Below are 21,185 nucleotides of genomic sequence, written 5' to 3' on the forward strand. Positions count from 1 at the left end.
CGGGGGTGTGTGTTTGCGTATGTGTGCGCGCGCATGCATGTGTGTGTGGGTGTGGACGCATATATGCGCGTATGTTTGTGTACGCTTGCACGTGCATGTGTATGCATGTATGATTCGGCATCATTGACTTCGGAGTCTATAGACATTTGCTATTTTACTTTTATGGGATTATTTTGTATTTTTTAAGCGGAAGCGCTAAAGTGCTCATTGCTTATATTCTTGTTGGATCATATGTTAATTAAATGCAAGTAAATGAATGGTCGGAATGGGGGAAAAAGAGTGGACGGTAAGTTGGACTTCTATCAACCTAGAGAACAAGCTGGATTTAGATCAGGATATAGCACTAACGATCACTTATTAATGAGAAAGAACCTGATAGAAAAGTCTGCAGAATACAACAAACTATTGACACTGATATTCGTAGACTACGAGAAAGCATTCAATACCATAAGCTATCAGAAAATGTAAAAAGCATTGAGAAAATGCCAAATAGACCATTGTTACACTAAAGTAATCAAATATATCTACCAAAATGCCACAGCTAGCGTAAGACTATCTGAACAGGAAGCAAATAAATTCAGTATACAGCGAGGAATACGGCAAAGAAACACCGTCTGTCCAAAGTTATTCACTACGCTTTTAGAACATACTTGTAAGAAGAAGGCAGATCTGAAAGAGCATGGTATCAATATAAATGGAGAGAACCTCAGTCATTTGAGATTTGCAGATGACATCGTCCTTTAAACAATAATGTTTGAAACATTAAATCACGCTTCCTTGAAGGTCGGAATAAAGATTAATATGAAGAAGACTAAAATGATGACTAATTTTTTGCCAAATTGAAATATTGCTATTGATGGAAGGGACTATAACGTATAAGTACTTAGGACATGAAATTCGGTTAGCCTGGGCAGAGTTTGTTACATTAAACTGTGTATTTAAATCGGATCTACGCAGATGCCTCAAAAGGAAAATCGTTGACCAATGTGTGTTACCTGTACTCACTTATGGAGCGGTCACAAAAAAAGGTTGTGAATAAGATTCGCGTGACTCAGAAGGTCATGGAGCGCCAGATGTTGGGTCTGAGAGATCGAATCCCAAATGAAGAAATACAAAAACAACCGATCGACAAAACGAATTGTCGAGTGGAGACCAAGACAAGAAGTACTTCAGACCAGAGAACGCCCACCAACCAGATGGACTGATGACCTGAAGCGTGTTAGCAGTAGCTGGATGCAAGCCGCACAAAACAGAGACAGATGGAGAGAGCTGAGGGAGCGCTATGTCCAGCAGTGGACGCATATAGGTTGATGATGATGATGATGATGAATGGTTGCAAACAAGTTCATAAATCATAAAGTTTGTGCGTATTTATTTCACAATTTTCAATGTTAAATTTGTGAAAGCTCGGAAAACTAGAATACTTTAGAAATGTTTTGATTATCGAGAATAAATTTAGGCCCTAATTTGAAAAATATGGTAAAAGAGTTTTTTGATTAGGATTTTTATAAAAAGCTCTGGTGTAAGAAGATACTTATATGAATTTTTGAAAACGGATATTTTTGCTCGATTTTCTCAAACACATCAATTATTAGAAAAAGTGTCAAAGAATAAAAGTCTACATTTACACTTAGTTAACCTAAAACAAGTGCAACGGAATATTTTGCGTAAATTTTTAAGTTTCTTCTTATAACAAATTACAGATCACTCGGATAAAAAATGTTATTCAAATTTTTTTAAGTTTAGACCACCTTTTGTGGTCGTTAAAAATTAATTTTCTGCATCTTTTTGAAGCTAAACCGCTCGCTTAAGATACTTCCATTTTAACAGTGAGAGTGGTAAATATATTGCTTTGTTGACTAATATTGATTTTTTTGTCTCCCGTAAGTTATTTTTAAATATCATAATTTATGATATATACAGTTTGATTAAACATCAAAAGCACGCTTATCTAAGTGTACACGCAGTAATTAAAACAGAACCGCCCGAGATGCCATAAAGCACTAAACAAACGATACCTAAGATTGTTTTGTTTGTCCGCTAGCTAATCAACATTCGCAAACTAAATGTAAAAGCAAATATTTGTTTTATTGGGAGCACAACGGGTGAATGCTGTTTGTTATATGAGGCAGTTCGTTTAAATACAGGTAAAAGAAATTAACATTTTGCTTAAATTTTTCCGAAAAAACTTTTCCGACAAAAGTGAATTCAAAATTAAAAGGAAAAAGACAGTTAAGTTTTGATCATCTTAAGTTTTCGAAAATTAGTTTACGGATTAAGAAAGTTTACGGTTAAGTTTTTGAAAATTAGTTTACGGATTATAAAAATTAAAATTTTTTTAAGTTAAACAAAAATATTCAATACATTTTCTCAAATAAAATGTATTCAAAACAATGTATATTTTACTGCGACTTTAGTTTTGTGATAAATAGTTCCACAAAAGGTTGGAACTGTTTCCATCCTACTCTTCCAAGCGGACGTAATGATCAGGCTTAGCCAGGCTGCTAGAGAACAAAAAGAGAGCAGCACGCAAGGTAAATGTTTACCCACGCACTCCCACTGCAAGTTCCACCTCCATTGATGCGCGCTAGAGGAGATGAAAAGCCCACTCTGGGCGTTGACTGGAGGCCAACCGTCCGAAGTTCCATCAGAGTGTTGATCTGATAACAACTCCACTGGACTAAGAGTATTGCCTGACAGCCAACCGCTTTTTCTAGAGTGTTGATTTATTGATAGTTCCGTACTCGGTCTTGTATTATTGATCTGAAACAGACGTATTCCTTCCCGCGGATAACTGTTGATTGGCCACTTTCCGCTCCTTGCCGGACTATGTGTTGATCGGCTTGTTCCATTTCCACTCCTCTGACTCTTCCTTTCTGTCTTCGCTGCGTGTGTATAAACACATCGTAATAGTCATTTTAATTTTAAAAAATTAATTGTATTTTATTTTTGGCAGATACTAACCAGTGGGTGGCTGAGCCGTGGTGTTTGACGTTGGATTACTATTATCTTGAATATAATTTTATTTTGTTATTTATTTGTTTTAGATATATTTTTATTTTAATTAAACATAAGTTTTACTGAGTCTGCTATCTAAAAGATCTATCCGTCACAAATTGGCGCCGCGCAGAAGGAAAATGTAGCAGTAGCAGATGCCACGACAGGTACGTCGTGGATATACCGCCTATCCAAAGAAGAATTACAGCACGAGTCCGAACATTCCAAAAGAACTGTTAAAGATTTAAATACAGGTAGAAATCGAATAAGACCCGAATAGAAACCGAATCTGAAAAAGAAACTAAACCGAATAGAAACAGAATCCTAAAAAGAACCTAACCCGAATATAAACCGAATGAGACGTGAATAGAAACCGAAATGAATATAAACTGGATAGTAGCAGGCCAGTTAAGAATTGCTACAACCGTTTGCCGAATAGCGCAAAAATACTGGTCTGGGTATGTTTAAATAGCACGCTACGTTAGAAACTACAAGACAATGCCTTTAGTGTAAATCGTCGTAAATGCAGCCAGCAGGAAAATGTGACTATCCACCATAGAAAAGCCTTGGAACAATGTCCCAATTAATTTGGTGGTACCATGTCCAAGATCTATAGAGCGAACCATCTCCTTTACAGTCATCCAAGACCAGTGTACGAAGTAGACTATCTACTAACCGGCAAAGACCATACCGTTGATGGGATCATGCCGTTGTAGGCTCCAAGATACAAAAAAATGCCATAAGCTGCATGGCAGTTGAATTTCTAAACATAAGTGTCAAAAACATTAGGCATTGTACGTACATTAGGAGCTCTGTATTTACGGACCCTTTCTCATACTTGTGTGACCAGAAGAGACAAGAAAATTAAAAACTACTTACAAAAAATATACACATCAGACTAAGGAAGAGTTGCCACTAGCTCAGTACATCCTAGGAACAGAAATCAACATAAGAAGACAATTTCCGTAATCTTACATAATATTCAGACAAACTTAAGGTATCTTCGCAAAACTTTGGTACAGCGGTACAATTTGAGTAGGCGCTTAAACACCCTTAAACTGAGCTTAAAGGCGAAAATTTAAGAAGATGAGAGAGGATTCGGAAACTTCCAACTTCTTATCGAGATATTTTTTTGAAGCTATTTTCTTCTGGCATTTTAATATTATTTACTATTTTTTTTGGGAACCACAATTTTATTTTAATAGTATTTCACGAACCATTTCCGAAGTGGAAATCGAAACGTCAAAATAAATACATTTTACACTAAAATTGTGGTTAATTTCCAATAAAAATAGTAAATAAATAGGAGAACTTATGGAGAGAGCACTAATGTGACTCTGGCAGAAATCTAGCAGAAGAGGAAATTTAAAAAATATCAGAGTTGTAAATTCCTACCCAAATCATTATGGCTGTGTAGTATATACGAGTATAATTGCGCTATTGAAGATGCTTTAGTGATTCTGAACAAAATGGTACCTGATATTGAGCTACAATGGAGTGGATTCATGGACAGGTACTTTGAGTGGATCATAGTACTAAACAAGAATACTTTAACATAACAGAAGATTATCTCGGAGAAAAAGTGAAGTTTTTTCGGCTAAAGAACTCCATAAATGTAAACAGATGCTGGCATGACTTTCACAGAACAAAAGTGGGGATATTCACCCTTTTTGGTAAACAAAATAAACGACTCTGGGTGAATTGTTCGGAAACTCTAAGCTCAAAGCCGCCAATGGAGTACCACGTTTAAATCTGAGGGTCGACAAGTAGTCAGAGTTAGAATTGAACATGCTAGACTATAGCCAATTGCCCAGTACCAGTTTTATGCAGTTGAATTGAAAGAACTCTACGTACACAGGGGGTAAAAATTAACCAAAGCCTGGGATCATTTGCATGGAGACGCATGTAGACGAAGAAAATGCTACGTGGGCAATAAGATAAACATAAAAAGGAAGGTACACCACCAAATACTAGCAAAAACTGCAACCCAGGAAAATTATTTAACAAAATTGCTTGCTTTTATCTAGATTTTATGGATTTTAATGGTATGAAGGGTCTATGAAAAGTTGTCATGACCAAGTGCCAGGGACAAAACAAAGTGTTTCATTATCTAATATATATATATATATATATATATATATATATATATATATATATATATATATATATATATATATATATATATATATATATATATATATATATATATATATCTTTAAGGAATATGGCCGTTTAATTTAATATAAAAAAAGTGCACTCGTAAGTGAATGGGATGTTTTCGGTCAATTTGGAGATAAAAAAGACAAGAGTTGTGCTACTTTATCTATTTAATGGAGACGTTTCGCCCACTGTTTAATGAGCATCATCAGTTCATCTAAAAGAGTGTGATTAGCGATACATCAATATGAGAAACAATTAAGTAAATGATCTTACTTTTAAAAGATCTGTAGCGTTAAAATGGTATTAATGTGAAAAAACATCAAAAAGGCAAAAATTTTGATAAACATCAAAAAAAACTTTATTTTGCATGATATGGTCATAACAGTCAAGAAATCTAGCCGTGCCGTTGTTTCATTTCAAAATGGACAAGTATTTTTTGATAGATTTTATAATCAATCAATGTTGTCAAAAGTTAAATTTAAAAAATTAATATAAAATTACGTAAATTGGGAATCTTCCGGCGTTCTGTGTTTCTGTTTTTTTTTTTGCTGATGTATTTATTAGATTAATTTTTGATGTTTGCCTTTTTGATGTTTCTTCACATTAATACCATTTTAATGCTACAGATCTTTTAAAGGTAAGATCAAGTACTTAATTCTTTCTCATATTGATGTATCGCTAATAACACTCTTTTAGATAAACTGATGATGCTCATTAAACAGTGGGCGAAACGTCTTCATTAAATAGATAAAGTAGCACAACTCTTGTCTGTTTTATCTCCAAATTGACCGAAAACATCCCATTCACTTACGAGTGCCCTTTATATATATATATATATATATATATATATATATATATATATATATATATATATATATATATGTAAATTTATACCTATAAAAGTAATTTATATCTAATAGTAAATATAATTTTATGAATTTATTTTACCAGCATAATTTTATATGAAATTGCACATTTGTTGCAGCTATCAATTTGGTACAGTTTTCTAGCTTTATAACGTAGTTAAACGATAAACATATGGAAAAATCAATCATATCCATTAAGTTTAATATATTTAATATTTTCAGTATATGTATTTTCAGGTTAATATGGATTCTAACTTAATATAAATATAAATGATATTCAATGTTGAAATGATTACGTGTTGTTCGTCTAAATGGGGTCAATAATGGTAAACAGATACAATAAAAAGGTGTACTAATGTAAAGATCAGAAACAAAGGCACATTGTTTAATTTATAAAATAGGAGAGTATTATATAAACTGACAGACAATGTTTGCATCGAAATTAATGACCGAGGAAAATTATCTATACTTCTACTGCTCTATACTCCATTCGGGAACTAATGACATATTTATGTGGAAAGAAGCCTGTGTATTATAAATACAAGAAAACATAACATATAAAACTGTAACAAAGTCTGTAAAAATTTGGGAAGAGAAGTAACTAATCAATATAATAGATAATATCAACCACTGAAAAAAGGGCAACAAGCTCGGTTAATGCATTTAAGCAACAATTTAATAGATGACATAGAAACAAAGTCTAATTGTTTTACACAAAAAATGGTATCTTCCTCTTCTATATGTACCATCTCATCTAAGAAGGTTGATAATAATAATGATAATTCTTTTCTTTCATGCCAGCTTAACATAAGTCAACGGAGCACATTCCATCATCATCGTGTATCGCTACAATCCTGTTTGCATCTTGGCTGACTGTAAAGTATTTTACAAATTGGTGCTGTCTTCTATCAATCTGTGGTTAAATGGAATGGTAATTTTTTGGCGATCTGATGGTATGTTGTCTCTCCATTTATGTATTTGGTCCTCCCTTCATTGACTTTTTTGGAATAAGTTTAACTTTTTTGTTCCCTGAAGATGGAGTTTCCCATCAGATCGATATCATCTGCATATTTTAACAGCAGTTTTTGACTTTCATCCGTTAGTAGTTTGGTTTTGTTTTCAGCTGTAGTCAGGTTCTGTTCTAATACGAGAACAAAGAGTAGCCGTGATAAAGCATCATTTAGCTTCAGTTCACTGTTTGTTTTAAAACTACTGGATAGTCTATTGTTCACACAAGATACCCCATCTTCCCGACATACTTTGGTTATCTGAATGACTTCCTTTGGTATGGGAGCTCCGCCACCGCATTCCATATGTGATTTCTCTCTGCACTATCGTACTCCTGTATAAAGTCTATGAAGAGGTTATGTATGAGTTTAATTCCCATCTTTTCTATAGACGCTGTTTAAGTAATTGGCGATGTAGTTAGTGCTTTTTACACACATTTTAGGAATTCTTCAATAGATTTTTAAGTTTGTTTAGGGCCTTCTGAAGTTCTTCAAATGAGGGTTCTCTAACCGTCATATCCACTGTCGTGTAAATTTCTTTGTTATGAAATTCTGTTACTATTATGTTTAGAAGGTTTTTGAAATATTCTGTTTATCTTCACAGATTTTTGTTTTTGAGTATCACGTGGCCTTCGTTATTCCTTAGCATTGGAATAGAGTTGGTCCTGCAATTTGCTTTCTCTATGAGATTGCTCTGTACAATTCTTTAGATATGGGCTTGGATCTATCCCTTTTTATTGCTTAAAATTTCTGTAGTTCACGGTTTCTTCTAGTTCTTTATTTTTTTCTTAATATACTTGTTTCTCTTCCGCAGTCATCGTATTTCTTTGTAATTTGTACGGTTGTTAGTTGTTGTACCTTATTATTTGCCTCGTTTCTAATTGTGTCGACATTCTTCGTCATACCATGTTTGTTGTGTTCTTTTTTTACTTTTTCCAAATATCTCGTTCCAAATGTTATGGAAAAGAAGATTCCCCCTACAGATTATTCAACAGATCAATATATTGTATCACTGCCTCTCTATTCTGGTATAGAATATCCCTTCCTTTATTTGTTTGAAATTTAGTACAATATTGAGTAAGTCATCACAAAGCTCGTTCCAAATGCATATTTTCCGTTATTGTTACCGCTAAAGAAAATGTTAGATTTGTTTATCTTTATTTACGCTATTTGGCCATGTTATTTCATGAACAGCCGTTATATTCATTCTGAGATTTTCGGGTTTTTGTACATTATTTATGCTTGCCGCAGGTCTATACCAGCCGTGAATGCTCCAGGTTCCCACAAGTATGGTTCTTTGCATAATAGTTTTCTAAATTTATTGGTCTGATTCAGAAATGACGTTGCAATTTTCGAAACTATGATTTTTTTCTAAGAGTGCATAGTTAGCCCCCTGCTCAACTCCCAACCTACATGACCAGAGTTTTCTATTCGGGTGTTTTTCCTTAGCCGATCTGTTCCAGTTTTAAGAAGCCAAATACTTGTCTTTAACTCTCTCCTGTCCGCTACATCACGCATTGAGTTCCTCATATGGTTTAACCGTAATATACGTCTCTTTCTTTTATGTTCATTTTTATTATTATTCAAAGTACGTAATAAGATTCGTTTTTTATGACATATTGCACTTTTCTTATTTTAATGGTGTTCAAAAGCTTCCATTGCATTTGTAATATCTTTTCGTAATGCCCAAGCTTCCATTACGTAGAATAACATAGCGTGTCTCGAAGTCCATTGTATCTATTTTGTTATTATTAGTAATTATTGTTTCCAGATGTTTATGTTTTTGACTTTCTTTATTTGTCCTTCATGTATTCTTTATGGTTCTTAACGTTGTTGTGTTATGTGATCACCTTAAAATGTGTCTTTTTTATATTAAGAAATATACTCCCTTCCCCGCTGACATCTACTACTCTATTTAAAATAATTTATTGTAGATTTTCAAAGTTCTCGCGTATTAGAAAATTGTCATTTGCAAATAATATAAGGTTAATAAGTCGGTCATTTACTTTTATGTATGTAATTGAAAGCTCCCTGGATTATTTTTTCTGAATAATGTTCAACATGATAGGGGATCTACACAAGCCTGCCTGACAAATTACCCATCTTCCTTTTAAGTAATTACATAAGCCGGTTATGTTTGACTCTATCCAAGGCTTTGTATGTATGAGTACTACTTTCAGAATTTATATCCAGTGGAATTAATATCTCTTTCGGTGAAGTTCTTCCTTTATTTTTGGTGATCTGATGTTTTGAGGTGGGGCTTATTTACTAGATATAATGTATTTTATCTGCATATATTCTATACAGATAAAATATACATACCGTATTTATTTTATACAGGTAAACTTCGTCGGTAGTGGGAAGACTTGATGTGTTTAAAAACAAAAGATACCAATAAATCTAAAGAAAAGAGTATTCAACAGTTGCATCCTACCAGTAATGGAATAGAGACCGTTACACTTACAGAGTTATACTCTTATTTATACGCGAAAACTGGGAAGAACGGTAATCAGAAATAAGTAGAAAATGAGTACAATCTTACTCCTAAGGTAAGACAATGATTATGTGTTCTCATTGTCACAGTGATTAAGTTTTTGCAAAAAATGTGTACTCAAATATTTTATGGTTTTTTGTTACTGTATACGGTTTTTGTTAGTGATATTCTATAAACAATATGTATTTAACTCTTTATTTTATTAAACCTTTCAACAATAATTACTTTTATATAATATTTTAATGAACGAATCCAAATTTTTATAATGCTTTTTGGTGATAAGGATTTAAATACACAAACGTATTAATCAGAGAAAAAAGATTTAAAATCCTTCTATTTTGTTTGAAAACAAAAACTGTGCTACTGTTTTGATATCGCTTCGCTTCGGTTTAAAAATTATTCAGCTAACATTCAAATCGTAGGACAATAACGGAAAAGAACTTAAGTAAAGATAATTTAGTGAGAACAGTTAGTGCAAAATATTTATGTAGGGAAATCTATTTAATTTTTGTATATAAATACAAACATTTTAGGGAGGAGGTATCAATCACATGAAAGGCTCCGATAGATACAGCGAAGTATAACGATCAGCTGCAACATTGTAGGGTAACAAGAGCTTGTTGCGTTATGTGTCTTCTTTCGGTGTCCGTTAACAGCTGGGTATTTATGTTAGCTTAAGCTACAGCTCTAATATTCCGAATGGTTTTAATACATCACACATTTAAACATAAAGCTTCAAAATAAATCCAAATAGTAATCTCATGCAAACAATTGAATCGAAATCGAGAAATCTAAAAAAAGTCATCCCATTGGAAAACTTAAGTTTAGGCGTTATCCATAGAGTAATTATCCACAAGTATGATGCTAGATCAAAACTCGTAGCTCTATGGCCAAACGATGGGAAGAAACACGAATGTGTCTTAACGTGTTTACAAAATATTTTGCTGAAACGTGAACATTCTGCAAATACCTCTTGCGTTCAATACCTTTACGATTCTGTTCATTTAGTGTAGCATTTGTAATCAGCATCAAACATAAACTTACTCCGCGTGTAATATTTAACATGATGAACTGACGTAGGCTATAAATTCAAATCTTAAGGTGGACGATAGATGATATAAAATATGTCCTCCTTACACGGTCTATATACTATGATGGCACTAATAGAGCAATATGTCTACTAGTGCGTGACGCTTCGCTAAAGGAATAAAGAGACCTCACCAGGCTTGTATGTTCACTAATACAATTGAGCACAAAATAGACAACAAGCAAACTGCTTCTATTCTACCTAGGAGAGCAGAATCATAACGGACCCCATAAAGTGGAGACACAGGGAGTCACTGGTCTATATTCTACGTGACAACTCTCAAGCCTGTCAGAGCACACACAGCTACTTCGCTCGGAAATGTATTAACGATAGGAAGATGAGCGGCTGATCAGACAAGTACGATACAATAATAAATTGACAATGGAACATGAGACTTTGCCTAAATATCTGCGACAAGACACACACATTATATGTAATTATGTTACACAGAGAGTAATTATCTCTCTCACATGTTATTCAATATATAGAAGCTTACTTAGTAAGTTTGGACTTAAGCAAAAATGGGATGGAATAAGCCACGTGGTTTATTACCAACTTGTATTGAGATTAGTTAGCCTTTATGACAAATACAGTTGCAATATACAAACATACAGAAAAAAATGTTGCAATAGTGAGAACTAATGCAAAAGCTTCCCATTGTAAGCGGTTAAACCGTTTTTGAAGCAATAATTTACATATTCAGGAAAAGAAGTTGCTAAATTTGGCAATGAGTGATAAAGAAAAGATATGACCCTAAAGTACTTTCATATTTGTACTTTCCACAGTAAAACAACAATATCTTTTGCAGTTCAGCTGTAATGGCTGGTTTTTGTTGAAATATTTTGCACCACTGATCTCACTGTATATAGAAAATAAAAAAATAAAAAATATATCCCGAATAAAGATTAACAAAAAATACATACCTTCCTCCAGAGCGTCGTCTCCATCCGAAACGAGCTCATCATCCGAGCAGATATTGAGCACGTTGACTAGCATCTCCGTGACTTTCTCGCCGACGAAGGGAAGCGACCACGTGAAGACGTCCATAAAATTGGGCAGCCAATACGGATGTGGCGAGAAATTGAACTGGCGGATGTTCATTACGTTATTTTCGTATTTCAGTACGGCTGCCTGTAACAACATTTCTCCAGGTTATTGAACGGCGACTTACGATATAAATGAAGGATATTTACAGGTTCTTTTATAATATTCATTTAGGGTTACACAAATAAGGAACGTGTTAAATAATGAGAATTCATTATTATATTAACACATCCGAAAAAGACACAACTAGACAAAGCCTGTAATGTAGCTGCATGTAAATTCAGTATACAGCGTTCCACGTTAAGAAAATAACATTGCGGAGATAGGGCCATGTATTTCTTATGGACGATAGAAGCGCAGCGATGCCACGATGAACACAAGCACGATTCAGGGTTGTATAATTTGTATTTTCGTTTTCACAGACATGAATTAATATAATGTTTTTTAACGTAATTGACCAAAAATGCCCAATCGAAACAAGAGATGAAAAGTAGGGAAAATGATTTTAATTAAATAAATAGTATTTACAAAAGATAATTTTATTTTATCTTATTTTAATTATAGTAACGACAGTTTATTTGTTTTTCGGTAAGAATATCATATACCATGAATCATAGAAATCAGTAGAAAATATTGCTTAGTTAAATCATGCACTTTGCCGGCTATTAAAGATTTAAAAGCAAATAAAAGGACCGCTTGGAATGCGTATATCTAATTACTAATTGCAACTTAAAATAATACGGTGTGCGTATCTCAGCGATTTTATGTCGTTATCTGAGACTACATAATGATAATAAGGCTTTGTGGTTCTTCAGTTCTTCTTCTTCACTGATCTCCATAAGCCTAATGTTATTTTCTTAACGTGAAACGCTCTATAGATATTTTTCAAAGTTAAAATTATATTTTGAATGTGTGTATTTCATAATATTTCATAGTTATTTCATGTAAACGTTTGCGTGCAGCATTAAAATATAACGATCTGCTCAAAAAATGACTAATTAAGTTTTGTGAAAAGAAAACAGTTTTATTATGAAAAAAAATAGGTGGTATAAGTTACACTAGAATTATTGCAACTTATTTGAAACTTATCGTTTTCTTAAGGAGGAAACACTATACTGCTAACTTGTTCAGATCACAATTAAAAGAGAGCTTTGACTGGTATTGCTCATTGTATTTTAGCAATAGTTCTGATGTTATTTGAATCTTCTACGCATACGAAATATCCGCTTTATACAGATATTTATGGCTAAAATAATCAACTCATTTTCTTACTTTCTGTGATCTGCTTCGACCGAGTATAAATAATAAATGTGTAAAAATGTGTCTGTTAGAAATTTAAATCTTGCAACGTGAATAGCAGGGGGTCTATCTAAAATTGAAAAACATGACAATGTGATTGGTTTTTATTTACTCATAACTCGCTTAGCTTTTAAGCTATGAAATACTCCAAAAACCACGTAGGTTTCTATTAGGTGCAATAAGATCGTGTAAATTAATTATTTTACCCTATTATACCCTTATTTTTGCAATGGTTGTAGTTGAAAGGGCTTGATTGGCACACTAATAACGAGTGTATGCAAACTTTGAACAGCCATATCTTAACCAATGTTCATCTTACAGAAAAAAACAAAAAAAAAAAGAAAATAGTAAGAAAAGCAAAATTGGTTTTTTTGTTACTCTTTAAGTGTTTAACACTAATACTTTGTAAGTTATTTTGAAAACAGGCATTTTTTCAAAATTTCAATAAAAATTTTTTTACTTGAAAACCAATTTTTTTCAAAAATAACCACTTCGAACCAGTCAAACTTACGGATCATATAAATACACTCGCGATCATAAAATCCGGGTCACCTTGAAAATTTCAGGTTTCTGGAATATTTTTGCCTCTGGTGCAGTAATAACCTTTTTTTTAGGCTAACGTATTTTTTATTTGTCATTAATGTTTGTTTTGAAAGAAAAAAAACGGTTTTTTATTGTTTTTATTGAAAAAGCAGAAAACAAACCAAATTGTTGATAAAACAGGCATACGAAAAAAATGGAAAATACAGAACGTGGTAAAATGTCAGTGAAATTTCAATGACTAATATCGTGTATTGCCTCCACTTGCTCTAATGACCTCTTGCAGACGACGGGGCATACTCTCAATTTTTCTCTGGATTACATGTTGTGGTTATTCCACTCTCTCACTAACAGATCCTTAAGCTCCTGTCCGTTGTTTGGAGAAGATGTTAGGGGTTGAATACGTTTTTGCAAATCGTACCAGATATGTTCGATAGGATTCAGGTTCGAAGACCAGCTGGTCAGGGTAACCTCGTAATTCCAACCTCGTCCAAGTATTGCATACTGATCGTGGCAACGTGCGTTCGAGCGTTGTTTTGCATAAAAACCGTGTGTTTTCTCCAAGCCTTGTCATGGTATGCATAACTTGTTCTTCCAGAATCTCCGTAATGTCCCTTCGTGCAGTTAAGGACCCATTTTCGATGAAGGATAATTCTGTGCGGAAGTCGGAAGATACACCTCCCCAAGCCATGACCAAGCCTCCACCAAATGGCATTCTTGGAGAAATGCAAGCTTGTGAAAATCATTCACCGGTTCTCCTCCAAACTCTTACACGTCCATCGGATCCAGTTAGGCTGAAACGGGATTCATCTGAGATTAACTCTTTGCTCCAATCGTTAATTCCCCAATGCGCGTATTGTCGAGCAAAAGCTTGTCGTGCAACTCGATGCGCCAGGCGAAGTGGCGGTCTTGTAGCCGTTACCCGAGATGATAGTCCAAAAGAACGAAGTCTTCTCCTGACTGTTGCAGCGCCAACATTGCGATTTCATACTTCCTGTAGACGATTTCGAAGCATAATCGCAGTTGAGGTCCGGTTTCGTAAAGCCTGAAACACAAGAAAACGGTCATCTCGTACCGTGGTCATTCTTCTTCGTTCAGAGCCAGGTCGTCTGGATAGCAAACCCTTCTCCTGAAAGCGTTGAAGCACTCGTTGAACCGAAGAAAGGCTTACGCCAACAGTTCTTGCGACTTGCCGTTGAGTGTGACCGTCTTTCACAAGCGCAACAATTTGTGTCGTTTCAACGACAGTCAAGGGTATTTTTGGGTACCGTTCATTTTGGGAAGTGTGCGCTTTCCCGAGAAATCGGCACTATTAAAATTCTTTGTTGCAAAGGAAACCGCTAAGCCGACAACAATTCCCAGAAACATGCATTAGTTTGTATGTGTTGTTATTAGTTACGATAAAGCTCGTTAAAAATGAAATATCGGTGATTTTCAAGGTGACCCGGGTTTTATGATCGCGAGTGTACATAAATAAAGTAAATTTTACAGCGGTAACGATTAATTTCATTTGGGGTCTAATTAGGGGGTGATTTTCCCGATGTTTTTACCAAAAAAAAGAACCAACTTTATTTTTGGTTCAAAATGAGTTTTCCCCGAAAAGTGCTTCATCTTTTGATTATTTTACGTTAAAATATTCGATTTGGAATTTGACAAATAAGAACTTACTTTTCATGAGATACAACTCTGCTTCTAATGGGATTCTAATAACTTTTTGATCTATTTTTGAAAAACCGACTGAAAACGTGGTTTTTATTTTGAAAAATAAACATTTTCACTCTCAAATTACTCAAAAAGTATTGACTTAGTGAAAAATCTCTATAGAATAAAAGTTTGGAATCAATCCATTGGCGGACTTATTTTGAACATATGTTTTTTCACCCCCGAGAAGTGGTTGCTTTCACCTCGGTTTCAAGTCGGTTAGTTGCAATACGATCCATGTAGAACAGACGGCTTGGAGAGAAGAAGAAAACATTATAAATATCAAACTAATATGGAAGGCACCAGAAAGCATTAATACCTTCATATCTCTCTAAAAATATGTCTTAGTTATGTAACATAACATATTATATCGATGTTATTCAGATTTATCAGAGGCGGTCCTAGCTTAGTGACTATAGTACTAGCCTACAAGATGGCCTGAAAAACCTGAGCCAAGAGGTTTCACGAATGAAAGATTTACAATATGCCAATTGACTGCAATACAACCAATTATAACAAAACAGCTAGCTTGTTAAGCACTACTTAGTATGTAACATATAATTGTCACAAAATAGACACCATTGTGTGTCTCGTGAATAATGTTGTTTCATAAAAGTGCAATCTGTTGTTATTTCCGTATTTACTCGTTCTCAGTTTACTGTGCTAATGACAAAGTTTGATTTAGTTTATAATTAATACATATGTATGTGTGGTGAAACATTCCATGTAAAAGTAAATATAGCGAAATTGTGTATGTACTTATATTTACAAAATATGCCAAAATATGAGTGAATCACACTGTAACATAATTTCCCTATAACGTAAAATATAATATTTAAAAATACTATTACCACAATATCGATTTGTGAGACTGACAATTCGAAAGTGACCTTTAGAAATGCGACCCATGCTGATTGTTAAAGTCTACATTGGCGTAACTGATAATGAAACACACGTCTGTAATAACAAAACACCCGAGCTTGAAATTGGGAATCAATCGCATTTCCAGGTGCTTCAATCTACAATCAAGTCCACTCAGCCCGTTTCAAGTTCTTTATTGACTAGGAAACTAATTGTGAATATGGATGCGATGCGTTCGGGAGATAGGTGCAGTCGACAACGAGTATACAGTGCCGTCTTTCAGGAGGAAATTTCCTTTGTCATGCCTGCCAATCTCACTAGTAAGAGTGGTAACTATCGAGCCAATTATTTCAAATGGAAATATCTAAGCCCTTCGTAATTTTAAGAACATTTTTCGCGCTCACATCTTAAAAATAAAAATACTGCAATCTATAATTAATACTTTTTAACTTTTCGCAATTGTTTAACTATTGGGATTTGTTATGTATCTAATAATTACACATGGGCATTTATTATTAAATGAATTTCTCAATAGCAATTTGTGCAAAAAATGCATAGATCATACTTTTTTTTCACGAATGTATATATTTTTCTATGTCGCCATGCATCATCATTATCATCTTCATGGTTGATACGACCCTGGTTGGACCTCGAGCTTTTAAAGCTTATCTTTTCAGTAGATCCTATTCATTACAATTTGGCGCCAGTGTGTCACACCGAAATTCCTGGCATTCTGATCCACACCGTCCGCGAATTTCATCTTGGTTTACCTTTTATTCTAATGCCCTTGGGTTTCACCAGTAGACTACGTCTTGAAGGGTAGATTTCATTTGCTCTAGCTATATATGTCATGCCTACTGTAGGCATGTAATTTTTATTGCAGTTACTATATTTTCGGCATCGGCTACTTCGTTGTATTTATTGTGTAGCTCAAAATTATATCGACGACCATTACCATTTATTGTGCCTAATATTTTTCTGAATATTCTTATTTCTAATGTAAATAATTTATTTTCATATGTATTAGAAAGCACGCTGTATACGAATATAATAACTTGAGTGATTATAAAAAATACAAATTATTAATAATTTGAAAAATAGATGATAATGTTCATTTTTAATGAAAATAATGTTCAACAACAAACAAAATGTCAGACTGTCCATGACCCAAGTGAAAAGGGTGATTTTGAAAATTATATGGCGTTTTACGCCATAAAATGATGTAATCAAACTAGTGATTTTGCTACATCACTACAGTGTTTACAAGTTGAAGAATGTGACACACCTACATGAAATGTAAAACAGTTCGTCAATTAAGACTCATCCAAACAACTCATTATTGTACTTATCCAAATAACAAGAAGGTATTGCATGCTGTCTGGCATGTGGAGATGAGACTATTCTCAGATGTAAAAACTTTAAATAAAAAAAAGGTTGACAATGACGTGACTTACATAAATTGCTAGGTAATCTGAAGTTGACTATCCCAAAAACAATCGACAGTTTAAATAAAAAAAAAAACAATCTGGCCGCTAAAGACAGATTGATCTCAGCTGTTATTCAAACTTTACCAAATATGAATCAAAGAAATGGAATGGAAAAAAGGGGGACACTAACTCCCATAGCAAAATTACCAAAAATAGGGAAAGGAAAATCGGGGAAAAAACCTAACTTCTACTTGTTGTGGAAAATTATTGAACGATAAATTTCACTGACATAGTCAATATCAATACACGTATTTATAGTTGAAGGCTAATTGAGAATGTGACACAGCTCAAGGAAAGTTCTTTTAAAATCATTATTTTCAGTGGCTAAAATGTCTGTACTCTCAAAATCAGACTGGTGGTTTATTGACAAAACGTGTGTGGAAAAGGCACACGTGTGTATGGAAGAATTGCATATCACTTCGATGAGAAAAAAGGCGTCCTTTTAAGGAACGACCAGTTGTATATTCTATAGACTACATTGGTTTGTTATTGTTTAGATAAGGAAGACTTAGTGTTGGAGCATAACTTTCCTATGGACCTGACATCCTTTATCCCAATCTTGACAGGCACAATCCAGAGAAGCCTCAAAATGTAAGTCACTTGTGGAAAAAACGGTAAAGTAAATTAAAAGATAAAGAACTGTCATATTTTTGTTGTCTTTTATTGGATCGCAATTCCAATTCCAGACCAGAAATTAATTTTACTTGGAAGCAAATGGTTGTAGCAGATTTGGAATACGAGGACTATTTAAAGTACTTACAGAACTTAGCGAATAGCGAACGGTTTTTGATATTCTTTACTATAATAAAATTCTATTATATTCACTTTTATATATTCACTGTATTTATTGATATTTCTAGTATATGATATGTATCTTCAATTAGTTTGTATTGTCAAACTTTTAAAAAGTACAGAACATACACCGGCTCTATATTTCCATTTTTTTTTAATAAGATCGATTGCTTGTATATATTGGTTTGTGTTTTTTGTAGAACTTATGCTTTATACGTACATCTGACAGACTTGTTAACATACCAATTGACACACTCTAAAATATAACCTGATTAAGAACTACTTTTATAAATCAGACATACTACAAAAGCAGTGCCATTTTTGTACATATATGTATTCCTGGCTGCAGGTAATGCATTAAGGACATTACTAGAGCTAGGGAAGTATTTCAAAAACCTCAATATCGTAAAATAACCCAAAGAAAGACACGTCAATAAAGGGAATAACATTAGAGGAAGTAGTTCATTGATATATTATTAAGTAAAAACATGATATCTTTAAATAAACATTGATTTTTGCAAAAAATTGTTTGGGTATTAGAGATTATTTTCTACCCATCGATATTTTACCATGTTAAGATTTTACTTATTTTAATTGGGAGTAAGCCACAATTTTAGTTTAAAATAAGTTTATTAACGTTTCAATTTCCACACCGAAAATCGTCCTCAAAATACAAAACATTAATAAATTATTTTAAGATTTAATTAACTAATGTTTTATATTTTGAGAACAATTTCCGAAGCGGAAATCGAAACGCCAAATAAATTTAATTTTAAAGTAAAATTGTGACTTATTCCAAACAAAAATAATAAATTGAATTAAGATGCCACAAGACAATAGCTTCAAAACAAAATAAAAGTATCGTAACAAGTTGTACATTCTGTTCAAGATAGATACTACGTATATCATTAACAAAGACAATACCCAAAAAAAATTATGCTTTGGATGAAAGGTATTTTACCACAGTATGGAGCAACGCTTATAATTATTACTCAAAATACATAATTAGAGTTCAAGCTATCGTATTTTATATAACTGATACTAAGGTATCCAAGTTTTTGGGAAAACATCAATGAGATCATCTAGTTTTTCACTATTACTGAACAATTTTCCATGGAAATATAGTGGACAAATTATGATTTATTATGATAAAGTCAAACACAATCCGGCAAACTCCGCTATTTCTTGTCTGTTTGACTAGCGACCTATGACAGGAAGAATACCGCAGAGAGAAAATTCAACAATTCAACTCCAACACTCCAACAGTATTTTTAAGAATAAAATTTTTATTTACCAATATTGTGATTTACCAATATTGTGAGAGTAAGCTGCAATTTTGTTGTTCCATCCATTCTTGAGTCCAAGTGGTCGTTAAGTTGAACTCATTTTGCACAGCAGTCTGTGCTGTTTTTATTGGCGGTCGTCTGGAGCGTAGACGGTTACCGTTGGCAGCATCTATATCTTGATGGATTGGCAGGATCTCGTTACTGAGTATCTTTCTGTACTCACTAGTGAGAGAGTGTATGCGCCTTAGTTTGGGTGGTGAAGTGTGGCTCAGTACTGAAAGCGATTGCGTAGGGGTGGATTTGATAACGCCAGCAAGCATTCTCATTGTATTGTTCAATTGGGCATCTACTATGTGTATATATGGGCTGTTAAGCCAGGCTAAAGAGCAGTATTCCGCGGTTGAGAAGACAAGACCAAGGGCAGATGATCGCAAGGTGGAAGCCGATGTCCCCATGTTATGCCGCACAGCTTCTGGATGATGCTGTTTCTGGATTGAAGTTTTTCTGCTGTTTTTGACAGATGTTCCTTGAAAGGTGGGGTTCTTTTAAGAGTCACCCCAAGGTACTTCGGTGTTTTATTGTAGGCGAGAGTAGTGTTTTCGAATTGAATGTTGAGTGTTCTTCCTGCAAGCTTGTTATTTAGGTGGAAACTGGAAACCTCTGTTTTGGTAGGGTTTGGTTGGAGCCTCCATTTACGGAAGTACTTTCCCATTGTGTGTAAGTTCGCTCTGGTTTCTGGTATATCGGCAATGTACAGGCTAAAGAGAAGAGGAGCTAGGACAGATCCCTGAGGCAGTCCATTTTTCAGTTTTCTTGGGGTGCTGATGTCGGTTCTAATGACTACTTGAATCGTTCGGTCGGCTAGCATGCTGTTGATAATTCGAGCGATGATTTACAGGAAATTGTACGAAGGAGCTTGTATATCATGCCTTCTCTCCAGACTGTATCGTAGGCCGCTGTTAGGTCTATGAATGCAGCTGCAGTTTTAAGTTTTCTCTGGAACCCCGCCTCAATAAATGTGGTAGGTGACAGAACTTGATCTGCGCAGCTTCTTTTCGGTCGGAAACCTGCCTGATCAACTGGTATTGATTCAAGTAGCTTTGGACTAATTATTTGGTAATTTGGTTTAATAAGAAATAGGTATAGGAATACGTTTTTCACCTTTAAATCTAGTTTTAAAACTTCACGTGTTTACTACATTATTTGTACCATATCGCTCTCTTGCATAATGTTGTTCACCCATTCACGTAAGGGTTGAATTATTAGTTTCCATTAAGAATATATTGTTTCATTCTAATTTTTCTCTTTTATAGATCTTTTCGTTGAAATTGTCCAAAATCCATTTCTGTTCGTTAATATCCTTTTTAAGCATCGATAAAAATTTTTAAAAAATAATTCCATTACCTTCATCGAATGAACTAAAATGGTTTGATTCTCCAACTATTAAGCAGAATTACATACATATGTTTGTGTGGCGAGAAGTTCTAAATCCCACGACCGACTACAGCAGCTATGGGTAACGATCAGGAAATTAAGTTACCCCGTTTCCAACGATACGACTTGG

At 34.0% G+C, this 21,185-nt stretch overlaps 1 protein-coding gene across 5 annotated transcripts in view; it reads right to left on the reverse strand.

Annotated features, from left to right (window-relative positions):
• The window catches only part of LOC140449622 (serine/threonine-protein phosphatase 2B catalytic subunit 2-like), a 727,881-nt gene that overhangs the window by 125,020 nt on the left and 581,676 nt on the right, over positions 1-21,185 (reverse strand). For all 5 annotated transcript variants that reach the window (XM_072542882.1, XM_072542878.1, XM_072542873.1 and 2 more), the window contains exon 9: positions 11,535-11,742. In XM_072542882.1, the coding sequence (XP_072398983.1) occupies positions 11,535-11,742 (208 nt within the window). The remainder of the gene's footprint in view (positions 1-11,534; positions 11,743-21,185) is intronic.

Source organism: Diabrotica undecimpunctata, chromosome 1 (genome assembly GCF_040954645.1).
Source record: "Diabrotica undecimpunctata isolate CICGRU chromosome 1, icDiaUnde3, whole genome shotgun sequence".
Classification (NCBI taxonomy): Eukaryota; Metazoa; Arthropoda; class Insecta; order Coleoptera; family Chrysomelidae; genus Diabrotica; species Diabrotica undecimpunctata.